Source organism: Mastigoproctus giganteus, chromosome 3 (assembly GCF_048544385.1).
Source record: "Mastigoproctus giganteus isolate SK-2022 chromosome 3, ASM4854438v1, whole genome shotgun sequence".
In the NCBI taxonomy this organism is placed as follows: Eukaryota; Metazoa; Arthropoda; class Arachnida; order Uropygi; family Thelyphonidae; genus Mastigoproctus; species Mastigoproctus giganteus.
The window spans coordinates 171,375,917-171,397,367 of NC_143577.1; the positions used below are offsets into that span (position 1 = coordinate 171,375,917).

The 21,451-nt window shown below is 37.0% G+C and overlaps 1 protein-coding gene across 1 annotated transcript in view; it reads right to left on the reverse strand.

Annotated features, from left to right (window-relative positions):
* Window positions 1-21,451, reverse strand: part of LOC150088409 (1-phosphatidylinositol 4,5-bisphosphate phosphodiesterase-like) — a 754,578-nt gene that overhangs the window by 549,447 nt on the left and 183,680 nt on the right. Inside the window, exon 11 of the mRNA XM_090370149.1 lies at window positions 5,273-5,381. Within this exon, the coding sequence (XP_090226275.1) occupies window positions 5,273-5,381 (109 nt within the window). The remainder of the gene's footprint in view (window positions 1-5,272; window positions 5,382-21,451) is intronic.

Genomic DNA, 21,451 nt, shown 5'->3' on the forward strand with positions numbered 1-21,451 from the left:
ATCAAATATCATTATCAGAGTGAAAACTTGTAGGACCACTCCTCAAACAATGTTCTATCCCCATAAGCCTGGGAAATAGTGAATTCCTGAAATTTAGCCATAAATAGTTTAGTGTTCGGCACTGAAGTGGTTCAATTCCTTTAAAATTGTATCATTTTGATAATAAATTACTTAATCTACCATGTGATTTAATAATATACTCTATATCAATTCATTAACATAATAATCAAAATAGTTGATAATGAAAAAGACTTGGAAATAACTGTACAGTCCACATGAAGTTCTCTGAGCAGTGGAAGCAGGTGTGAGGATAGCTATTGGAGTTTTTTCAATTATATACAGCAAGGGTGTCAAATTGGTGGCCACCGCAACAATTTTTGTGGCCCGCGATTCCCAAAAATAAAATGTTAAAGTAAACAATTAAAAAGTACCTATTTATAATTCTAGAATATAAGGATTAAAAAACCCCCGTAATAAATATAAAAATAATCATTTTAATTGATAATAATTAAAAAAAAAGACTGGATCGATGGAGCCTTGATTAGAAAGAACTAAAAATATAAATAGTAATTTCAAATGAATGAAAATTGAAATTATTATCTTTAAATAACATTGTAACTTTTTAGTTTATTTCTTTAAAAATAAAAGAGTTACATTTTATTTTTTTAAATATTTTTTAAATGGAGAAATCTTAATCTAAATTTCTTTTACATTTAAACTAATATTGTAAATGCAGCATTTTTTATAATTTTATCGAAAAGATACTTCATTCATACTAGTTTCTTTGTCAGGATCTGTTGTGTTGTGTGCATTGTGTTTGTTATCTATAATTTAACAAATACCTAAGTAATTGTTTTTAAATTTTAATTTCAACTATAGAATTTATATAGAAAATGTCGCTTTCAACACCAGTCAAAAAAGAAAAATTGATAACGAGGGAAGAAAATTCCAAGAAAAGTGGGAGCTGAACTATTTTTATATGGAAGTGAACAGTAAAATTACATGCTTAATTTGTAAGGAAAATATTAGTGTTGCTAAAGAATACAACATTAAGTGGCATTATAACTCTAATCATAAGGAACAATATTCGGACTTTGAAGGAAAAATAAGAGAAGAAAAATTAAAAACAATGAAGAAAACACTTCATAGTCAACAACAAGTATTTACAAAATTCATGAAAAATAATGAATCAGTAGTAAGAGCAAGTTACGAAATAAGCTATTTGTTAGCAAAATGTTCAAAATCATTCACGGATGGTTCATTAATTAAAGAATGTATGATAAAAGCAGCTGAAATCATCTGTCCTAAAAAAGTGCAATAATTTCGCGATATTTCATTATAAGAAATACAGTGGTAGAGAGAATTAGCAAAATGGCAGATATCAGTTCACAACTACAGGATATAGCTACAGAAGTCTTGTTCTTTTCCATTGCGATTGATGGAAGTACAGATATACGAGATGTTGCTCAAGTTGCTGTATTTTTTCGTGGTTGCGATAATAACATGAGGATCACCGAAGAATTGTTGAAAGTTATCTCTCTTCTTGGAACTACGACTGGCGAAGATATTTTAGCTGCTGTGTGGAGCATTTTAGAAAAGTGTAAGCTTCCACTTGACAGACTTGTGTCCGTAACAACCGACAATGCTAAATCAATGACAGGTGAAAATCGAGGATTTGTGTCAAAATTGATTAGAAAATTACAAGCTGAGTACCCAGATAAACCGAAAACCATGGCTGTCCACTGCCTTATTCATCAACAAGTTCTGTGTTTAAAAATATTAAAAATGGATGATGTATTGAAAACAGTAACAAAAATAATCAAATTTATTCGAGTGAGAGCACTCAACCATCGGCAATTTACTTCTCTTCTTAAAGATTTAGAATCTGAGTTCGATGATCTTCCTTATTATACAGAAGTTCAATAGTTATCATTCCACAAAGTTTTAAAGAGATTTTATATGCTTTTGGAGGAAATAACAGCTTTTCTTGAAATGAAAAATGAAAATGTATCAGTTATAAAAAATCCTTTGTGGATTAAGGATTTGGCATTTTTAATTGATATTACAAGCCACCTCAATAATCTTAACATTTCACTGCAAGGTAAAAATAAGTTAATAATGAACATGTATGATGCAATAGCAAGTTTCGTAAAAAAACTAATGTCGTTTAAAAATCATTTAAAAAACAGACATTTTGACCCATTTTCCTACTTGTGAGCAGTTAAAAACACAAAATCAAAATTGCTCTTTCTCACAATATTGTGACAAAATTGAGGAAATCAAAAATGAATTCGATAAGCGTTTTAATGATTTTAAAGAGTTAGAAGATATGTTTTCTCTTTTTGTTGGACCTTTTTCATTTGAAATCGAAAAAGCTCCCACTTTGATTCAACTGAAATTAACTGATTTCCAAAATGATTCATTTTTGAAAGACAAATGTCGAGAAGTAGGAATTCCAAAAATATATTCTTACTTAGGTGAAAAATACCTGGAAATTAAAAAGTTTACTGCGGAAATTATGTGCTACTTTGGGAGTACATACTTATGCGAGCAATTATTTTCATATATGAAATTAAATAAAACGGCATATAGATCGAGATTGACAGATAAACCTCTTTCCGACATACTGAAAATTGTATGTTCCCAGTCTTTAACTCCTGATGTTGAAAAACTAGTAGGGGGTAAATGCTGGCAGGTTTCCAGGAAAACAAATTAATTATTTTCATAAATATATTGAATATTTAATTTTTAAATAAAAATAATAATATAACAATTATATATGCTAAAACCAAAGGAGTACAAGGCAGCCAAAGTAACACACCTCTATTAGTTACAATTTATTAGGAAACGTTTCGGAAATTGTTATTGTTACAAAATCCATCTTCAGTCTTTGTAGCAATTTCCGAAATGTTTCCTAATAAATTATAACTAATAGAGGTGTGTTACTTTGGCTGCCTTGCGCTCCTTTGGTTACCAGTTCATCAACAGTCACTTTACTCCCATTTCTTAACTATACATACTAAATTCTAAATTACTTGTATTCTGTAGATCTGAATAAAAATTTAAATGTTAATTACATATGAGTTTTAACTATGTATAAATATAGTGCAAGCTTGCACTATATTTATACATAGTCTAGACTCTCCCATAGCTTGAGGCTTATGCCCTAAACGCTTTGGAGTCTATATGAGTTTTAATTATCCTAATTATGCTACTGAATCCTGAATCAATATATAATATTTAAGAAAATTTCATGCGGCCCGCGAAAATCATGCCATCACACAAAATGGCCCGCGACAGAAATGAGTTTGACACACCTGATATACAAGGTGGGTCTCGGTAAATAGTACAATAACAAGTGGCAACTCTGCAGATAGGAAAGTGTGGTAGCACCACCTGTCTTGCCCAATCGGAACACAAAAGTATGACATTTAGTTCGCCGTGAGTGCAGGTGCATATTCAGGCTGTGGAGGCCTACGTGTGTGAGAAGAGTGTTATAGCTGTGCAGCATGAGTTGCGCCATGGAAACGACCGCCATTTCCGTGTTCCTGACAGAAGGACGATATCAAGGTGGGTGAAACAGTGGTGACAAACAGGTTCAGTCACCGATAAGGAGTATGAGGGGGGGCCCAAAAGACAGTGAGTATGCCTGACAATGTCCAATGAGTCCGTGAGATTCTGCAGCAAAATCCCCAGCGATCAGTTCATCATGTGCAGTGTCCTTGCATGCATCGCCATGCAAGGACACTGCACATGTGTCGCAATTCCCTGCATCAGATTGTGAAATTTGATTTAAAGTTCCAACCTTACAATTTGCAAGTTGTTCAAGAGCTACGGCCGGCAGATAAAGTGAGTAGGCGAGACTTCTGTACAAAATTCCATGAGATATTGGAGCAGGATGAGTTAATTTTCACTTCTCTGGTTATGTCTGATGAAGCAAACTTTCATCTTAACAGGTTTGTGAATAAGAAAAACTTCTGTTACTTGGCAGAGAGCAACCCGCACCTTCTTCATGAAAAACCTCACAGTAGCCCAAAGGTCATTGTGTGGTGTGCTATAAGAGTTTCCACAGGCATTGTGGGGCCGTATTTTTTTGAAGACGATGAAGAGCACACAGTGCTTGTCAATGCCAAGCGGTATGGGAACATGATTGAGAACTTTTTTGTTCCAGAAGTACGGAGAAAAGGTATTCTCCACACGACATAGTTCCAGCAAGATTGGGCTACAGCCCACACAGCCCATACCACAATGGCTAAGCTGAAGCAGTTCTTTCCACATCGACTGATCTCATGATTTGGGGATGTCCTGTGGCCGGCTAGGTCTCCAGACCTGACAGCCCCAGACTTTTTTCTTTGGGAATATCTCAAAGACCAAGTTTTCTCCCGGTGGGTACATAGTATTGGGGATTTGAAGACAGCAATCCAAAAAGAGATTGAGGCCATTCCCCAGGAAATGATTCAGGACGTCATGAGGAGCTTCCAGGAGTGCCTGCAGAAATGCATCAACACCGATGGAGGTCATTTGTTAGATGTTATATTCAAGGCATAGATATGGTTTTTGGTGTATCAGTAATCGCAATTTGTGTAAATCTGACAGCCATAAATAAATTTTGTGTAGGCATGCATCAGTTCTGACTATCGCCATTTCTTTTGTGCTATTTACCGAGATCCACTCTGTATATATAAGAATCCTTTATGATTAGGCTACATCTCATCTTGAACTCAATGAAATTGTAGGAAAACTATAAAGCAGTTCAACATTTTGAATACTACACACAGATTGAGAAAAACTTGTTTCTGCAGGATGCAGACCTAGAATGAGCAAAGAGTCATTTGTTTGGGAAACAAAAGGATATTCTTACAAGACAGATATAAATTCTCCATATTACATGGAAACTAGGTATCTGCACACAGAACTAATTAAAGCATTTACGATTTAAAACAGTGAAATAAATGAAACTCTGATGGCATTTACTCTTTCATAGATTATACATACAAGGAACTTCCACCTTGTGTTGTTGAGTTAAAAAGCATGAATAAATAAGTAATAGCCAAATTATCAGAATGGATGGATAACTTGCAGTGGGTATATATTTTTATTTTTTTAAGTGATGCTTTATCATTTTGCCAATAGTAATACTAATAGCAGGACAGTTTTATATATATTTTTCAAGGCTCTACTAATACAGAAATTTAACAAATAAGATTTAATTAATTGTTTAAACAAGTTTAAGCTTCTAAAAATAAGTAGGCAACAAAAATTCAGTAATTACCTTCTTTGGCAAGGGCAAGGTCCTGTTCATAAGTTTTGATAATTTCACTTGTTCGCTTTTCTTCATAGTATGGATATAATATTTCGTTTAATCTAGGATCACGCTGTTTCTAGAAGTAAGTTCAATATAAGCAAAAGTTGGTAATGAGAGAATTTTATATTTAAAATTATAAGAACTTAAACAAAAATAAACTTAATTTAGACATAATTTAAAAGAAAGAAACAGCAGTTCTGTTTCAGAGTACACACACACACACACACACACATATGAATAAACACTGCGTCCTGTAAAACAACAACAACAAAACTTCAGGAAGCTGCTAATTAGAATATCAACTTGTATCTCATTCTTCAGCTAACAGAACTAATCATTGTACATGTTGAGTGTACCCTATTTGTGCACATAGCTGTGGGAAAACTGGGTTTGCTATGTAGGGCATCAATCTTATATTGTTGAGGGCAGGCCACAAGTTGCCTTGGTATTGCACTACTCATAAATAAAAAGCACTGCTCCAATGAAGAAGTATACTGCTTTTTATTATTATATTAAATGTATGCTGCCACTATCCAGACATGGCTGAATAAAAAAAGGCCTCTAAATCTCAAAAGAAAAAAAAAAAATCTTCTGGTGAAAGATGAAGCATGAACCATCTGGTTGAAACAGAAGAGGCTACTCAAAACCATTAAGCTCTCAATCTCAACCTAGCACAGGAATGGCTGGTCTGCCCAGACCAGATTTCAATATTTTTGAAGTCATATTGTGGAGGCATTGCCATAAGTTGCTTTGGCATTGCACTACTCTAAATAAAATAAAAAGCATTGTTTCGATTGAAAAGTAGACTGCTTTTTATTTAAACTGCATGAAACTATCCAGACCTGGATTTCTATCTTTTTTTTTTTTTTTTCCCCCGATCTCACCAGTGGGTGGGTAGGCGGTTATTTTGTGAAAACCTGAACAACCCAGTAAAGAGATATATCCACAATATGTGAGATGCAGCAAGATGGTGCACTAAATAAAATAGATATAATTCAGTTCAGAGCAAAAGCCTAATGCTATTGTAGATATATCTCATAACTGGGTTTTTAAGGTCTCCACAATGTCTACCTGCCCATTGATGATAAATAAAAGGCAATATACTTCTCCATTGAAGCAGTGCTTTTTATTTAAAGTAGTGCAATGCCAAGGTAATGCATGGCAAAGTGCCTCCATAAACAGAGTTTGCTCTCAGTTACATAGAGAAATAGTCTATGCCTGACATGTACAATGACTTTTTATAGCTTTATAGCTTGTGGCTGTTGCCCTGAACTCTGGTTAACAAAGCTATTAGCATTTAAAATTATGTAATTGGAAAAAGGATTCTTTGCTTATGTCCACACTCATCCACTTAATATTAACGGCAAAAGCATTGATGAGCTATACAGGTTTCTGAAAAACTGAATAATTATTGTGCATCATCTATATTCATGTATGATGAAGAAGTTTTTAGAAGTGGGAATACTGGTGGGGGGGGGTCTTCTTTACTGCATTTTAAGGAGATCTACAAAATTTATAAATTGTTAAGGTCTTTCCCTCCATGGCTATTAGGCTAAGGGCTAACAGGCTCTACTCTAAATAAATGAATAGTGCAATTTAAAGAACTTTTCATATCACTGACAGATGGGTAGATTTTATGCAGTCTGATAAGAAAATGATTAAATATAGGTAAAAAATTACTAGAAGAGCATATTCACTGTAAATTATTTTATGCATTTAATGGAGAAATTTGGAATATTATACTAAATAAAATTTTTAATTATTAATTAAAACCATATACTGCAGCTCTTCTTTGATAGCCTTCATCAGCAGCCAAATAATAATTACAAGGGACTATTTACATGTCAAATAAATAGTAATAGCCAGCCATATAGTGCAAGGAAGCCACAGTCTTTCACTGCAGTGGCCAAAAAAAAAAAACCACGAGTAGATAAGAAAATAAAAATTATTTACTTCCTTCCTAACATAGGTCACTATTCAGTTAACCTTTGAATTTATTCAAACTGCCAACCTCAGCTACCTGTGAAGATAACCTGTTCCAGTAATCAATGACTTCCTGGCTAAAAAACAGAAAACTTCCTACAATCTAGTCTAAACTACTTTCCCTATAATTTGAAGTTATGACTCCTAGTTTTAGAATTCTTTATAACAGTGAAAATTCCACCTTCATTCATTTTAATTATCCCTCTCAGAGCCTCAGAGCCTCACATTCCTCATGTGGTTTCCCCTTTTGCCAATCTTACCATGCAAGTTGCCCATATTTGGACCTTTCAAGAAGCTCAATGTCTTTTTTCAGATGAGTTCTCTATACTTGAACACAGATGAGTTCTCTATACTTGAACACAGTATTTCAAATATGGTCTTACAATTGTCTTATCAATGGGACTAAGGTTTCCATATCTTTACAGGATAGTGTTCAATAAATCATTGACAGGAAACCATAGGCTTTCCTTGTTGCTCATTTATACTGCTCTTCATATCTGCCTGTATTAAAACTCTCAGACCCCTTTCTTCCTCTACTGTTTTTAATTCAACCCCACCAAGAAGGGGTATTCCTAGGGTATGTGGTGCCCGGGTGCCAATCACAATTTGATGCCCGGGTGGCAATTAAAATTTGGTGCCCCCGTTTAAAATTTTTTTTTATACGTGTATGTAAGTTTCAGGTTTTCAGGCACTTCTTGAATATTTGTGCCCAGGTTCAGTGCACCCCTGGCACCCTCGGGACGGCCTGCCCAAGCCACCAAGTGTATAAATTTATTTTGGGGTTACTATTCCCCAAGTATAAGATCTTGCATTTTACTGCTTTAAAACGCAGCTGCAATTTTTCTGACCATTTTTGCAGCCTGTTCAAGTCAAGTCATCCTGAAGGGATACTGCTTGGTACTGATCAATAACTACTCTACCAATCTTTACATTGTCTGCAAATCTTGACATTACTCCTCCCAGCTCTTCGTCAATGTCGATGTCGTTTATGAAAACCAGAAAAAACAGCGATCCAAGAACTGATCCTTGGGGAATTCCACTTCTGACTTTACACCAATCTGGAGAATATTCATTAATCACAACACTCTGTCTTCTATCCTGAAGCCAACTAGCAATTCATCTTAGAATTTTTCCAGTAGTAGTAGTAGTAGTAGTAGTAGTAGTAGTAATCCCAACATGTTCCAACTTATACAGTAACCTCTCATGAGGGACTGAGTCAAATGTCTTGCTAAAATCCGAATAAACTATGTTATCTTGTTCCCTACATCCAGCTCATGTGTAACTGCATCAAAATAGTCTAATAATTTAGCTAAACATGATTTTCCCTTAACACAACCATGTTGTGTGTTATTCAGAATGCTATTTCTATCTGAATGTAATGATAATCATTCCTTCTAAGATTTGCCCTACTGCTGAGGTCAGACTAACATCTGTAGTTACTAATTTCACTCTTAGAACCGCCTTTATGTATTGGCGATATGTTGGCACTTCTCCAATCCAAAAATGCCCTCATAATGAACTTCAATGGTTAAATACACTCCCTGGCAGTCTCCCTCAAAATTACTGTGTATATGCCATCAAATCCAGGAGCCTTACTTACTTGCCTTTAAGCTCAAAAGTTTTTCTAAACCATCACCTATAATTTCAAAATCACAAATTTCATATGACTCAGCCTCATTTCCACAGCCTCTTCTCTCTCTCCACTAAAACCAGATGCAAAGTACCTTTTCAATTCATCCACATCAGCTGGGTTATCTAAGACTTTTCCACACCCAACACATAAGGGTCCAATCTAAATAATTTTTTTATTCCTTGTATTCACATACATGAAAAATTCCTTTTCCCTATTCTTTACTCTATTAGCCAGTGCTTTCTCATATGCAGTCTTGCCCTCTCTAACCTTATCTACAGTACTATTACATGTGGACATGTGTTTTTGTAAAGGGGGGCTCCTAGAACATCAGTTCAACTCTGCCTCATATCTCTATGAAGAACAGTATCACCACAGATGAGCCAGATATGTGAATCCTGTAGGTTTGTGTGTATTATGTGTGTGTTCTGTTGTTGAGTCTGGCCACTTGGCTACCCAGAAGCATCACTCACCTGGAGAGATGATTCTGGGTAATCATCCACACCACAGGAAGGTGGGCCAGTCTGATAGTGCTCATATTGTCTCAATTTAAGACTGACACACCTAATGTTGCCAAAAGGTGGTTCTTCCTTCCCTCTTTAACTTCCCCCTCTATAGCTATCTCCCTCGTTTTTTTTAACTTGATCTCCGTCAGGAAGCTTAGGTGAGGTCTCTGTCAAAAAGTCCTGGCAGAGATCAGCCAGAGCATTATGGGCAGCCTGGCTCACCTCCCAGTGGAGGTGGCGAGCAATGTGGGGTCCTATTAGGGGGTCCTGAGGACAAGAAGCCAGTGACATAACGCTACTCTGACACAAACCAGACATTATACTTTTTCTGGTTTTTACAGAAATTCTGTATTTCTTCACAAAGTACCATGGTGTGAAACGATGTGAGAAACCACCGGTGGTGCCTTCTGCTAAACAGTATGCCGCTATGTCAGTGTAGTACCACAGAGTTGATACGTTACTCTGGGGTTACTGCTTCCCATATGTAGTACTTTACATTTGTCAACGTTAAACTTCATTTGCCACCTCCCAGCCCATCTGCTCAACTTTTATAGATCCTGTGGCAGCAGCATACCGTAATTAGAGTCATTAACAACCCTGCCAAACTTTATATCGTCTGGACATTAAACCTGATATACCATCATCAATTTCATTTATAAATACAGAAAACAACAATGGACCCAACACTGAACCCTGAGGGACTCCACTAATAACATTAGTCCACAAAGAGCAGTGTCCATTGATTACCACTCTCTGTCTTCTCCCACTCAACCATCCCTTTATCCATAGCAGCAATTTGCCTCCAATGCCACACTGCTCCAATTTGTGAAGAAGTGTTCCATGTGTAACAGTTTCAAAGGCCTTTCTAAGATCCAAATATATGATAACAAGGTTATTCTTTGCATCCAGTTCCTTTGTGACTACATCATAGTATCCAATCAAATTGGTCAGACAAGACTTCCTCTTATCAAAACCCATGCTGTGTCCAAATTATAACTGAAGTTTTGTCTAGATGATCCTGCAATGCTTCTTTATCCAGTGCCTCCATTAATTTCCCTGGAACAGAAGTTAAACTAACATGTCTGTAATTACCTGTGTCTCACTTTGATCCTCCTTTGTGGATTGGGGTCACATTTGCACATCTCCAGTCCATGGGAACCACGGAAGCTCTCATAATTATGGCTAAGGGTTTGCTTACTTCCTTTGCCACCTCCTTTATCCTTCCATCCACCTCAGGTGCCAAATAGATTCCACAGATTCCATCCACCTCAGGTGCCTTTCTTATGTTTATCTTAAACAATTTCTCCTCCACTTTACTCTCAGTTATTACAAGATTATCTTTGCGCCTTCGTAGCCAGGTGGGAAGGAGCAGCAGTGCGTAGCACACGCTTCTTGATTAGACCGGGGTTCGAGCCCGTCACCACCAAATACGAAGGACGCGGAAAGGTCAGGAAATGACCACCGCATATCCCGGAGCAATATGGCCTTAGTTGCTAATGCTCCTAAAAACCAAATAACAACAACAACAACAACAAGATTATCTAGCCTGACTGCCAGAGTTTATTACACCTCTGGCATTCCCCTCCCTGAATAACTTCTCATGTGTGAATGTCAATGCAAAATATTCATTTTGTTTGTTAGCTACCTGAGCAGGATCATCAACAGTTGAACCATCGATATCAAGTGGACCAATCTGATTCATCCCCTTCCTTCTAGAGTTTACATAAGTAAAGAACTTTTTGCTGTTTTTTTCTCTGCCAAATATTTCTCGTAATCTGCCTTTGCCCGCCTAACCTGCATTGTGACTTGGTTACAGACCAGCTTATATCTATCACAGGCTCCTGTGTCACCTATTATTTTTTATGTATCCCATGCATTTTTCTTCTCTGTCACATGTCTAATTAGTTCAACTGACATCCATTTAGGCCTAAATCTTGAACAATATTTCTTAGTTGGTATGAAAACCAACATCAATTGGATGCACTTCCTTAGATTTTATTTGTTTTTTTTAACTAACAGCATAACCCCTCCTCCCTTCCTGTCCTGTGTATCCTTTCTGTACACATTGTACTCCCCAAATTCCAATTCTGCACTGTTTATGTCTGTGTGACACCATGTCTCTGATATCTCAACAATATCTGCCTTTGATGTCTTGACTAGCACTGCAAGCTCATTGAATTTATTAACTATACTCCAATCATTGGTGTACATACAAGTATACATGCACCTCTTTCTACTCTTAGTTACGCTAACGCAGCCCATGTATTTACTTGTTCCACTATGACTCCCAGCAGTCCTGGAAATTCCCATTACCTTGCTTTCCGAGGCTGCTGCTCAATTGCATTTCAATAGAAGTAGTGCAAGAATCACTTCTGTGTACTAGGATTTCTGTGAATAATAATGCTCCTTTACCCCCCCCACCCCTTAAATTTTGTCAATCGATTGGTAACATCATCAATTGTTGCTCCTGGCAAACACACCCTGGTTCTACGTCCACTTATCTTTGTTACAAAAAATATTACCCATTTCCCTGACAACAGAGAGTCTCCTAATAAAACTAGATCATCTTTAACCAGAGCAGTATGCACTTGACTATTCTTATCTGGGAACCAAATCGGGAGTGCACTACTTGGAAGGTCACTCGAGTCCCTGATGAGCTACCAGTTACATTTGTTTCTAGGGCAAGCACTCGTTTCTTCAGTGATTCAAATTCTTCTCATAATGCACCAAGTTCTAATTTGAAATCGGTACACTCCTCACATCAGGTTCAAAGAAAAGAACTGTCAGTTGAGCTAGGTTTGTCCACTAGACTAACCTCTGAATACATGCCGCAGGCTATACAAAAGATGAATTCATGACTCACACCAGAAATTCCCATAGGCATTTCTATCTGGGTCACGATGTCCTTGGATTTTGTATTGTAAGTGGATCTTGTATCGACCATTATTAAGATAAAATTTAAGTTGACAAGATATTGCAGAATTTAAATTACAAAAATATTACAGAAATGAAACTGTTGGCAAAACTTTAATCAACAGAAGTAAAATTTAAGAATTTTACTTCTGTTGGCCTCCTCACAAAAGTTATGAAGTTCCTGCGAAAATATTGATAAAATCTATCTGAATATTAAGTTGTGCTTTTCAAATATACTTAAAAAAATTAAATTTATAATATAGTACGGGATTTAAATTAAAAAAGTATTACTGAAATTAAACTATTAATAAAACTTGAACCACTAGTGAAGTTAAATTTACGTTACCGAAGAAAATGTATGAAGTTCTTGCCAAAATATCTATAACAAAGGCCTTCTGAATATTAAGTTGTGACTTTATAAATACTTAACTAAATACAAAACTAAACTAACTTATGTGACTATATGAATTCAAGTTATATATTAACTACAGTTTAGTTTATTAAGTAAAAAAAAAAAAAAAAAAAAAAAAAAAAAAAAACCCTCAAAATTTCAAAAATTATTCCAAAAATTAACCTGCTATTTAGGTTCCGAAATGGACAGCCTTCATCTACAATCAAGTGCAGCAATATGCTGTACGTCTGTACTGGTTTATAAACCCTGGTTCTACAATCAAGCATTACCTATAGGTAATGTTTGATTGTAGAACTAGATTGATTTAGATAGGTAATCTAACATTATCTATCTAAACAATCTAAATCTAACATTAAATATAGATGGAATAATACAGGACGTAAATGCCGAAAGACAGTGAAAACTGAACAAATGAACTCGGTCCCGTTAACAAGAATTATTTTTCTCTAACAGTATTGCCTGCAGACATGGCTGACAATACTGTACAATAAAATATGCATTTTTTTTATTCTCCTTTAAAGGAACAGGTGAATTTATTAAATCTGTATGTGCTTATTTAAATTTGAGCATAAAAACTGTGTATCACCTGAATTTTCAAGAGAAATGAAAAATTTATTAAACAAATAAAATTTTACTGAAATTAATAATGTTTAAATCAGCCAACAAAGTAATACTTCCTTACAATATTAGCAATCAATAATTAACAAGTTTTAATTAGTTTCAGAATTATAAAAACCATGATTGTTGAACATTAAAAACATGTTTAGGAAATCCATGACTTCACATCTAAGAAATCCACAACTGCTGAGCAATAAAACACATAAACAATAAAACCTGCACTGTGCAGAGGTTGGAGGCTGAGAAGACAGAATATATTTGTGAAATTTGACTTTAATTTCTGTAGATTGTAATTTTCAAGAAATACACATGAAAAAAAGTTCTAGAAAGCAGAAGCAGAAGAGCTATATGAGGAAGATGGAAAGTTGGTTCTGTGAATTTGGAATTGGATAGTACACTGATGCTAACTGGTTGTGGCATGTGTTTGGATTCCTCCATAAAAGAGTGGGGAAGGAATTACAGATGCAAATTCAGAAGAAAACCACCCATGGAAGTATCTATAGAAAAGGAATGCAGGAGAAACTGAATACTTAAGAGAGTGAGGTAGAGACTTTATAAGAGATGAGTCATTTAAGTACTTGTTTCAGCAGCTCTACATCTTTCCTAAAATGAAGCCTCCAGACCTGTATGCAATACTCAAGGTGTGGCCTCACCATTGCTTCATACAAGGGGATACACCTCCTTATCCCTGCCAGAAAAATTCCTATACATCATTGACAAGACTCCATGAGATACTCTTGCAGCCTGTTTGCACTACTCAGAAAACTCCATATCTGACTGCACAATTTTTTTTTTTTTTTTTTTTTTTTTTTTATGAAAACCCCAAACACGAAAGGTATCAAAACCTATAGTACTTAGTACCGTGAATGGGTTGAAAGAGAAGTATTGGGGGGGGGGGAGATGCCGGAAACATTGCTCTAGAGACTAAACATGGGTTTCACCACTTCAAGCCTCCAATAAGCAAAGTGGTGGTATTTCACCGGTTGATGAAAGTCATCTACCACCTTGATTTATGCCTGAGTCTTTTTCATTCTCCACTACCTTGAGTGTAGTACTGCACAGTTGGTATGTTACTCTGGAGTTACTTCTAGCCATATGCAGCACTTTGTATTTGTCAATGTTAAACTTCAGTTGCCATTTTTTCAGCCCAACTGCTCAACTTTTCTAGATCCTGTTGCAGTAATATACTGTCCTTACTGTCATTAGCAACCCTATCAACCTTTATATCGTCTGCAAACTTGGACATTAAGCTTGGTATATCTTCATCAATATCATTGATAAATACAGAAAATAGCAATATGCCCAACACAACTAATAACATTAGTCCACAAAAGCAGTGTCCGTTGATACTCTCTGTCTTCTCCCATTCCCTTTATCCATAGCATATTCAGACTACTCACTTCCACAGCGGCAGATGGAAGTTTGTTCCAACAATCAACAACTATCTCCTGAGTAAAGGCAAATTACCAGGTATCTGAACATCTAAAATGATGTATAGATGACACAAATTTATGACTGTATTCTGGAAATGTATTGTGATGATTTTAAATATAATTAATTTAAGGGTGGGAGTCTGGCAATTGACAATTTCAGAATGGTCAAAGTCCAGGGGTGTTATTCTGAGACATATGCTTGCTCTGATTTTTGAAGGAACTAGGATGTGAAGTTAAAATGAATAAAATTAAGATATTAGAAAATTTACATATTGACAACAAGAAAACTTAAATATTAGTATTCTGGAAATAAGTTTCAAGCTTTAAAACCACAAGAGAATGATATTTATTGTTTATATAGCTAAAGCCATATTATGCTATGTATATCATGTCTGTACAAAGTGTGTTCATGAACCAATATTCATTTTATGCAGGCTTAAAAAAAAAAAAAAAATCTTTTCCTCTGTGTGAGAGAGTCTCAATTGAAGAGACCTTTAAGAATTTTTCAGTCTCCTATAGGATTTTAACCCAGACCTCTCCAGGTGAGTGACAAGTAGCAAAACCAAAACTGTTTTTTAGAGAAGATAGAATTCTGAAAAACTCTATGAAATCTTTTCAGCCTAGAGGTTTCTCTATGACTTGACTGGATGAGAAAAAATATATAACAGAAGTTTTTATTGCAAACCTTGAATTTTCTGCCTTACTGAGTATATGTTTAATATACAGGATATCTATAAATTATTCACCCGATTATGAAGCTCAATTCAAATTTTATTGTAATAGGTATTGTAAAATGGTTTGCACAGCCACAACAATTAAAAAAGCAACTCAAAGAATTTGTTTACATACATACACATTTCAGTAAAGCTCAACATGTACAAGTTTGGTAAAACATTGAATGTGAAGACAGCAGCTGATTTCATTCCAAGTGTTAAAGTATCTCTTGAGAAACAGAAGTCACTGCATATTCAATCTGGCTTTTAATCCTGTGAAGTTAACTTTTTTTGGCATTGACCGTGTCCTTTATGTAGTCCCATACAAATAAATCCATAAGTGTGATATCCGGGGAACAAGGAACAATGGAATGGGATCATCCAGGACAATTATTACAATATGCTTGCATTTATACCAATGCTAGAAGTATAATAAATAAATTTGATGAATTTGAAGTGTTCATCAAGACATCAAAGGCGGATATTGTTGGGATATCAGAGATGTGGTGTCACACAGATATTAGGAATGCAGAATTGGAATTTGGGAAGTACAATGTGTACAGAAAGGATAGACAAGGAGGAGGTGTTAATTAAGAAACACATAGAATCAAAAGAAGTGCATTCCGTTGATACAGATGAACAGTGCACTGTTCAGTCAGTTTGGTGTGACATAAGCACTGTGAAACAAAAATAAGAGTAGGAGTGTGTTATAGGCCTAATGACTCGAATGAGTACAATGAACAATTGTACACAGAAATAGAGTGGGCTTGAAAACCAGAATGTTTTATAATGGGAGATTTTAACTTCCCAGATATTGACTGGAACTTGTGGGTTGGTCACTCACACACTAGTAAGACTTTTGTGAATTTATTGGATGACTATTTTCTCCAGCAGCATGTTCGAGAGGGAACCAGAGAGGGTAATACTCTTGATCTGGTTATCAGCAGTGATCATTCGTGTATTAAGAATTTGCAGATAAAGGAACCACTAGGTGGCAGTGATCACAGTGTACTGATGTGGGATTTACTTAAAGATATAATTACCATCAGGGGTAAAAGAAAGAGTTTTTGCTTCCATAAAGGTGAGTACAGTGGTCTCAGACAGTTTTTAAATTCTATACAGTAGGATCAACTGATGATGTTACCAACAGCAAATTCTAAGTGGGAAGCATTTAAGGAATCAATCGTGGAAGCTCCTAAAAGTTTCATACCTATTAAGAAATATTGTTCAAGGTTTAGGCCTAAATGGTTATCCAATAAACTAATGAGATTCATGACAGAGAACAAAAATGCATGGGATGCATATAAATTATGCATCCTATGCATCGACACAGAAGCCTACGGCAGATAAAAGCTAGTCTGTAATCAAGTCACAAAGGAGGTTAGGCAGGCGAAGGCAGATTGCGAGAAATATTTAGCAAAGGATGCTAAACAAAACAGCAAGGATTTCTTTATTTATATAAACTCTAAAGGACCAATCTTGAATCTGATTGGTCCACTTGATATCGATGGTTTGACTGTTGATGATCTTGCTCAGATAGCAAACAAACTGAATGGGTATTTTGCATCTACATTCACACATGAGGAGTTATTAAGGATTGAAAATACCAGAAGGTTATTAAATTGTAGCAGGGTGCTTAATGATTTTGTAATAACTGAGAGCAAAGTGGAGGAGAAATTGTTGAAGTTAAACATAAGAAAGGCACCTGGAGTGGATTGGATCTATCCAGTTATATTAGAGGCGGCAAAGGAAGCAAGAAACCCTCGGCCATAATTATGAGAGCATCCTTGGACTCAGGGGAGGTCCCAACTGACAGGAGATGTGCAAATGTATCCCCAATTCACAAAGGGATATCGAAGGGTGACAAAAGTAATTACAGACCAGTTAGTTTAACTTCTGTTCCGGGTAAAATAATGGAGTCACTGGTTAAAGATGCATTGCAGGATTATCTAGACAAGACTGCAGCAATAATTCAGACACAGCATGGGTTTGCTAAGGGAAAGTCTTGTCTGACAAATTTGATTGGTTATTATGATGTCGTTACAAGGGAACTGGATGCAAAAAATAATTGTGATATCATATACTTGGATTTCAGGAAAGCTTTTGACACTGTTGCGCATGGAAGACTACTGTACAAATTGGAGCAGAATGGTATTAAGGGTAAATTGCTACAATGGATAAAAGGATGGTTGAGTGGGAGAAGACAGTGGGTGCTGCTCTTTGTGGACTAATGTTATTAGTGGATTTCCACCGGGTTCGTTGTTGGGTCCACTGTGTTTTGTATATTTATCAATGATGTTGATGAATGTATATCAGGCTTAATGTCGAAGTTTGCAGATGATACAAAGGTTGGCAGGGTTGTTAATGACAGTAATGGCAGGGTGCTACTGCAACAGGATCTAGAAAATTTGGGCAGATGGGCTGAGAAGTGGCAACTGATGTTTAACCTTGACAAATGCAAAGTACTGCATATGGGTAGAAGTAACCTTATAGAAACGTACCAACTGTGTGGTACTACACTTAAGGTGGTACAAAATGAAAAAGACCTGTTAGTAATTGTGCAGTCTGATATATATAGTTTTCTGAGCAATGCAGACAGGCTGCCAGGGTAGGTCATGGGGTTTTGTTAATGATATAAAGGAATTTTGCTATCAGGAAAAAGGAGGTGATTGTCCCACTGTATAAGGCAATGGTCAGACCATGCTTTGAGTACTGTGTACAGGTCTGGAGGCCTCATTTTTGGGAGGATGTAGATTTGCTTGAGTGCGTACAGAGAAGGGCAACAAGATTGGTGAGGGAAATGAAGGGATCCTCTTACCAACAGAGGCTTAGGTTCTGCAAATTGCAATGGCTGGAGACTAGGCACCTGCACAGTGATCTGATTGAGGTGTATAAGGCCTTGTGTGGGTTGAGCACGCTGAATTCTGATGGCATTCTTCCACTTGTTCAGATTACAAACCTAAGGGGGCATAAATTCAAATTAAGGAAAGACAGATGTAAAACAGATGTGCAGAAATTGAACTTTAGCTAGCGGGTGGTTAACTGCTGGAACAAACTTCCATCTCTCATTGTGGAAGTTGTTGTTGTTATTTGGTTGTTAGCAACTAAGGCCTAAGTTTGCTCCGGGGAAATGGTCATTCCCTGACCTTTCGGCATCCTCCTTATTTGGTGGTCAAGGGCTCGAACCCCTGTCTAATCAAAAAGTGTGTGGTACGCACTGCGGCTCCCACTCACTCACCTGGCTATGGAGGCATCTTGTGGAAGTTGATAGGTTAAATAAATTTAAGGAGGAACTGGACAAACGTTTAGAGGGAATGGTTGTGTGATTTTTTTTTTTTTTTTTGGCTGATGCTGCATAAGCTATTACGCTTGCTTTCTTGCATCACATGCCACTACTATTACTACTACTACTAATCCATCAGTTAGAAAACTTTTTATTGAGGAAATCATGCACATGCAAGCTCCAATGTGATGGTACTCCAGCTTTCTGATAGAACATACACCGATGAGCCAAAACATTATGACCACCTACCGAATATGATGTTGGTCCTCCACGTCCAGCCAAAACAGCTCGTACCCGGTGAGGCATGGATGCTACAAGTTTTCTAAATGTGTCTTGTGGTATCTGGTATCAACATGTTCCGCAAACCAGTCTCGAACAATCCGGGCGGTGTGGCATCGTGGATTATCCTGCTGAAAGATGGCACCGCCAGAGGGGAAGGCCGTTGCCATGAAAGGGTGTAACTGGTCAGCAATGATGTTTAGGTAAGTGGTAGATGTCAGAGTGCCTGGCACATAGATGACTGGACCCAGGGTATCCTGGCAGAACATCGCCCAAAGCACGAACAAATACCACCTGCTAGTTTTCGTACCACGTTGCATCCACGTGCCATCACTTCCCCAGGTAAACGACTCACGCATTCCCGGCAGTCCACATTTTTCAACAGGAAATGTGATTCATCGTACCAGACGACCTTCTTCTAATCACTCAAGGTCCAGTATCGATGCTCGCGTGCCCATTGTAGGTACTGTCACTGGTGAACTGTGGTTAGCATGGGCACACTGAGCAGTCTGCGGCTACACAGTCCCATTTTCAGCAGGGTTTGATGTACTGTGCGTTGTGCCACAGTCGCCATTCTGTTGCCATGTACCATCCGGGAAAGCCTTCACTCACCTCGAGCATCGATGAGCTGTGGTCGTCCAACACCTCGCTGGCAGTTTGTGGGTTCCCCTCCTCGGACCACTTTCGGTAGGTACTAACCACAACTGACCATAAGTACTCCACCAGCAGTGCCATTTCAGATATGCTCTAACCCAACCGTCTGGTCATTACAATTTGGCCTTTGTCAAACTTGCTTAAGTCCGTTGCCTTTCCCATCTGAAGAACAAGAGTAACACTGATTAATGGAGCTCAATACCAGGTTTTTTTCTACCGTGTCCCGAACCACGGATGCACCATAGTTCACCTGCAGTTATTTTGATTTGCATAATGACTCGCTGGTCATAATGTTTTGGCTCATCGGTGTATGTGGCTGCATATCTTCTAGCAGGGGTGCAGCATATGGTTTGAACATATCTAAGTAATTTAGTTTTCAGTGTTTTTGTGGAAGAAAAATGGCCCAATCATTTTAGTGAAGGATAGTGCAGGTCACACGTTCACCTTGGGACCATCACTCTCACGTTCATGAACTGAGGGGGGATTTTCAGACTCCTCCCCATATACAACAACTGTGTCTGTAAACTTTACCAGCAATGTAAAACATAGCTTTATCACTGAAATTGACATTTTCCAAAAAGTGCCCATCTTTATCTATATGGTTAAGAATGTGAAAAGCAAATTCCTCTTGTAGTTTGTCATGAGGCTTTATTTCCTGGACGATTTGCACTTATTGCAATATTGCTCTTGGTATTTGTAGCTGTAGGCTTGCCCAGTGGACAGATTTTGTAGGACTTCAGGTAAACATTTCCTAACATTCTGAAACATTATCTGCAAATACACTAGACCTACTTGCTCCTTTCTGGTGCAGCACTGCCAGTTTCTTGAAACTGTTTCAACCATCACCTTTGATTGTTCTACAGGTGGATCTTTCTAGAATTCACATGGAAACATCTCTATACAGTCACTGAAGATTTGGTATCCCACAGCCACAACATGTACATTGCACCTGCAATGTTACCATTTTAACTCAACTGCCACAATGCTTGGTGATCAAGGCTGCCAACTGTGAAAAAAAAACCAGCCATTTTAAACTAACCTTCATGGATGTCGTTATTATCATAAGTAACACAATATCTTTCACCTCTCCTCAAATGATCCATTACTAAAATGGTGAATTCCTGACCACATTCTTGAAATAGTTCTACAGGAAAATAGTCAAGAAACCTCAACCAGTTTCACCCTCTATCACTGAAATTAACATTTTCCAGAAAGTGCCCATCTTTATCTATAAGGTTAAGAATGTGAAAAGCAAATTCCTCTTGTAGTTTGTCATGAGGCTTTATTTCCTGGACGATTTGCACTTATTGCAATATTGCTCTTGGTCCCACAGAAACCAGGCCATTCCCCCAGAGCATTATTCTCCACAAGACTGGGGCAAGAAATACACCAGATTAGCAAACAAATACAAAGTGAGATCCCAAAACAACAGGAAGATCAAGTTGGCCCTAGGTCTTCTTCTCATACTCACCCATTGAATTTAAGGATATAGCCTACAAGGTATGTTGCAGTAACAAGAAACTTTATAAACCAAACCATGCTTGGAACATAAAAACTTATACACTTGGAGGTGACTGAATTAAAAATAAAAGAAGAAAGGGATTTGGAGTTCACAATGCAGGAAGACATAAAATACTCTGTGGCTTACAAGACACAAGTGGTGCAAAACATATGTCCCAGATTCAGCGCAAGCTACAGCAGCGAAGCCAGGAGATTATTATA